Source organism: Macadamia integrifolia, unplaced genomic scaffold (genome assembly GCF_013358625.1).
Source record: "Macadamia integrifolia cultivar HAES 741 unplaced genomic scaffold, SCU_Mint_v3 scaffold3270, whole genome shotgun sequence".
Lineage (NCBI taxonomy): Eukaryota > Viridiplantae > Streptophyta > Magnoliopsida > Proteales > Proteaceae > Macadamia > Macadamia integrifolia.
This window is the reverse complement of record NW_024869349.1, coordinates 3876-6450: the sequence shown is the minus strand read 5'-3', so window position 1 is coordinate 6450 and position 2575 is coordinate 3876. Positions and strand designations below refer to the sequence as shown.

The following is a 2575-nucleotide window of genomic DNA, read 5'->3' as shown; positions in this document are numbered from 1 at the left end:
AGAGCTATATAAGAAGGCACGGAAGAAAGGGGAAGGTAAGCTCTAACACCCTCACCATTACCCCCTTATTGAACTGTGCGGCCGACCCTGACTTGAGCGTCGGAGGACTAACCCCGGACAAAGTTCCGGGCCTCCGTCGTCTGTGTTTGTGTAGGTTGGATCAGCGGGGTTTTTGGCAGCAACAGTTAGTAAACTGTTTGGTGTTTGATTGTAGCTCAATGAGAGCTTGAGCGGGATTGCGGGGCTGATTGACACTGTTTATAGTCAGATTACCTTGTTTTATATATTGATAAACTCGTTTATAGTATATTTATAACTAGTTTCCCAATTAACACCATATAAAAATCAATTATAATGTTTACCTAAAAAAAAAAAAATCAATTATAACATAGTTGGTTAGATTAACTTGACCACATTACAGATAAATAATTAATCAATCGAATATAAATATGTTCATCCCTACCTTACGAGACTTTATTAACTAAATGACGTGATAACGTTGCAGGGTATTAAATTGGTGAAGAATCGATTTGACCCAACCAAAACCAATTGAGATTCGGGACTCGATCAATTCACAATCTATGCAATAGGGTTTTAAATTATGAGGAGACAAAGAGAGAATCTTGTTATTGTGGAAATTCAAAAAGAAATTAAAAATAGAAAATTTGTAGTAATTATGATAAATACAGGGAATGATAAAAATAAGCCTATTTATTCATTTTTATATCAATCCCAATTTCATACATATAAGAAAAAAAGGATATAAAATTAATTAAAAAAAATTAAAGACGGAGATAAAATAGAGAAAAATCAGAAAAGGAGTTCAAAAAATAAAATTTTGAGTAAATATGGGCAAGTAAGGTAGGTGATAGAAATAAGCCTTGTGTTTGTTAGGTCGATCCCAATTTTAATACATAAAAAAATAAGATAAAATAAAATAAAATAAAATTTAATTAAAAAAAAAATAAAGATGGAGACAAAATAGAATGATTTATTTACTTTTTTTTTTTTTTTGTGGTAATAATAGAATGACCCTTAAGAAAATACCTAAAGTAGTGATCCTAATTCCTACAATCCTATTATGATTGGGAACTTTGGAATAAATGTGGTGAGGGAAAGCAGCATCTCTTTTGTCTTCCATTCTATTGTAGCTTCTTCTTTGCTAAAAGGCGCGGCGCCTCTTTTCCGTTTATTTTATTTCTTAATTCTACTACTAGTCCTCTCTTCCGAAGAGGGGATTCAGGAGTGATCAAGCATGGGTGGTTCTGTGAAGGATCTGAAGGCAAAGGAGGAGCTTGATGATGTGCTCCGCCAAGGGTCACCAGTTATTCTCCATTTTTGGGCGTCGTGGTGCGAAGCGTCCAAGCACATGGATCAAGTCTTTTCCCATCTCGCCACCGATTTTCCCAATTCTCATTTCTTCAGGGTTTGTTTTCTGTAATCTCATAGTTTATCAATATCTCTGGTTTCTGGGATTTTTTTTTTGGTTACCCTCGTTGGGTACTTGGGTTCTTATCCTTTTGCTCTGTAGTAATCTCTATTTCCAAATATACTTTTAAAGTGTTTGATTCAGTCTTTTGATGTACTTTCTTCAACGGGTGTTAGGGTTCATATTTGTTTTTTTATTTTTCATGTGTGGTTTTTGATTATTACTTAGGTTATCATTTTACCATTCTGAATGATACTGCTCTTATTGCAATTTGTGGTTGTGTTCTGCAGGTTGAAGCTGAAGAACAACCAGAACTCTCCGAGGCCTATTCCGTTTCTGCAGTTCCTTACTTTGCCTTCTTCAAGGTCAGTTTTGCAATGCTTGTTTTTGAAGATATATTCACCCCCCTCTTACTATAATATGTTGCTTTCTCAAATTGAATATACGATCTTGTTAAACACTGAGAGGCAAGTGTGCAAATGGACATGATTAAGAGGTGGGGACTTATGTTTCTATTTTCCGGAATATAATGAAGGTAAACTTTAAGATATGGTTCTGGGTTTTGTTTTAAAGCAATGATTAGCATTTCAAGTTTATTTCTTTTTGTAATTTCTGCGAGGGAGTTTTGCTTATAATTAAAGTCTTGCTGATAATAAATTTAGGTAGCTCCTCTCTACCCTTATTTCAAAGTGTGCGTCCATATATGTGGATTAGTGTATATGCTCATATGCATTTAATTGAGTATGCTGCAATATGGTATTTGCTTAAACTCAAGCACCCAATGATGTTCTGCAAAATGAATATCATCATTTCATTAAGGTTGTACTTTGGGCTTTTTTAGTCAACTTTTCTTGATCATTTCACTTGATGTATTGGCTTTTTAGTATTCTAGTGTTTTTAAACACTGAAGGCATGAGGAGAAGTGTTCCACTGGCCTGAAAAGTGATGTGCTAATCTCAAGTGCGTTGCCAAGACCTCCCTCCTTTTTGTTGTAGGACATAGGTCTCCAATTTACAAGAAAATATTTCTTCAAACCATCCGTACCTTTATTAAAAAATTTCCTTTATGGAGAGACTTGAGCCTAGAAGCTACTCAGAACAGAATCCAAAAGAGAGATGCGAAGTATGAGGATAAAGTGATAATATG

The 2575-nt window shown here is 34.6% G+C and overlaps 1 protein-coding gene across 1 annotated transcript; it reads left to right on the top strand.

Annotated features, from left to right (window-relative positions):
* The first annotated feature begins 1076 nt into the window (after positions 1 to 1076).
* On the top strand, positions 1077 to 1863 carry LOC122067953 (monothiol glutaredoxin-S17). The gene is made up of 2 exons (XM_042631785.1): positions 1077 to 1426; positions 1720 to 1863. The coding sequence occupies exons 1-2, from the start codon at positions 1256 to 1258 to the stop codon at positions 1846 to 1848; spliced, it is 300 nt and encodes a 99-aa protein (XP_042487719.1). The 5' UTR covers positions 1077 to 1255; the 3' UTR covers positions 1849 to 1863.
* The last annotated feature ends 712 nt before the right edge of the window (positions 1864 to 2575 follow it).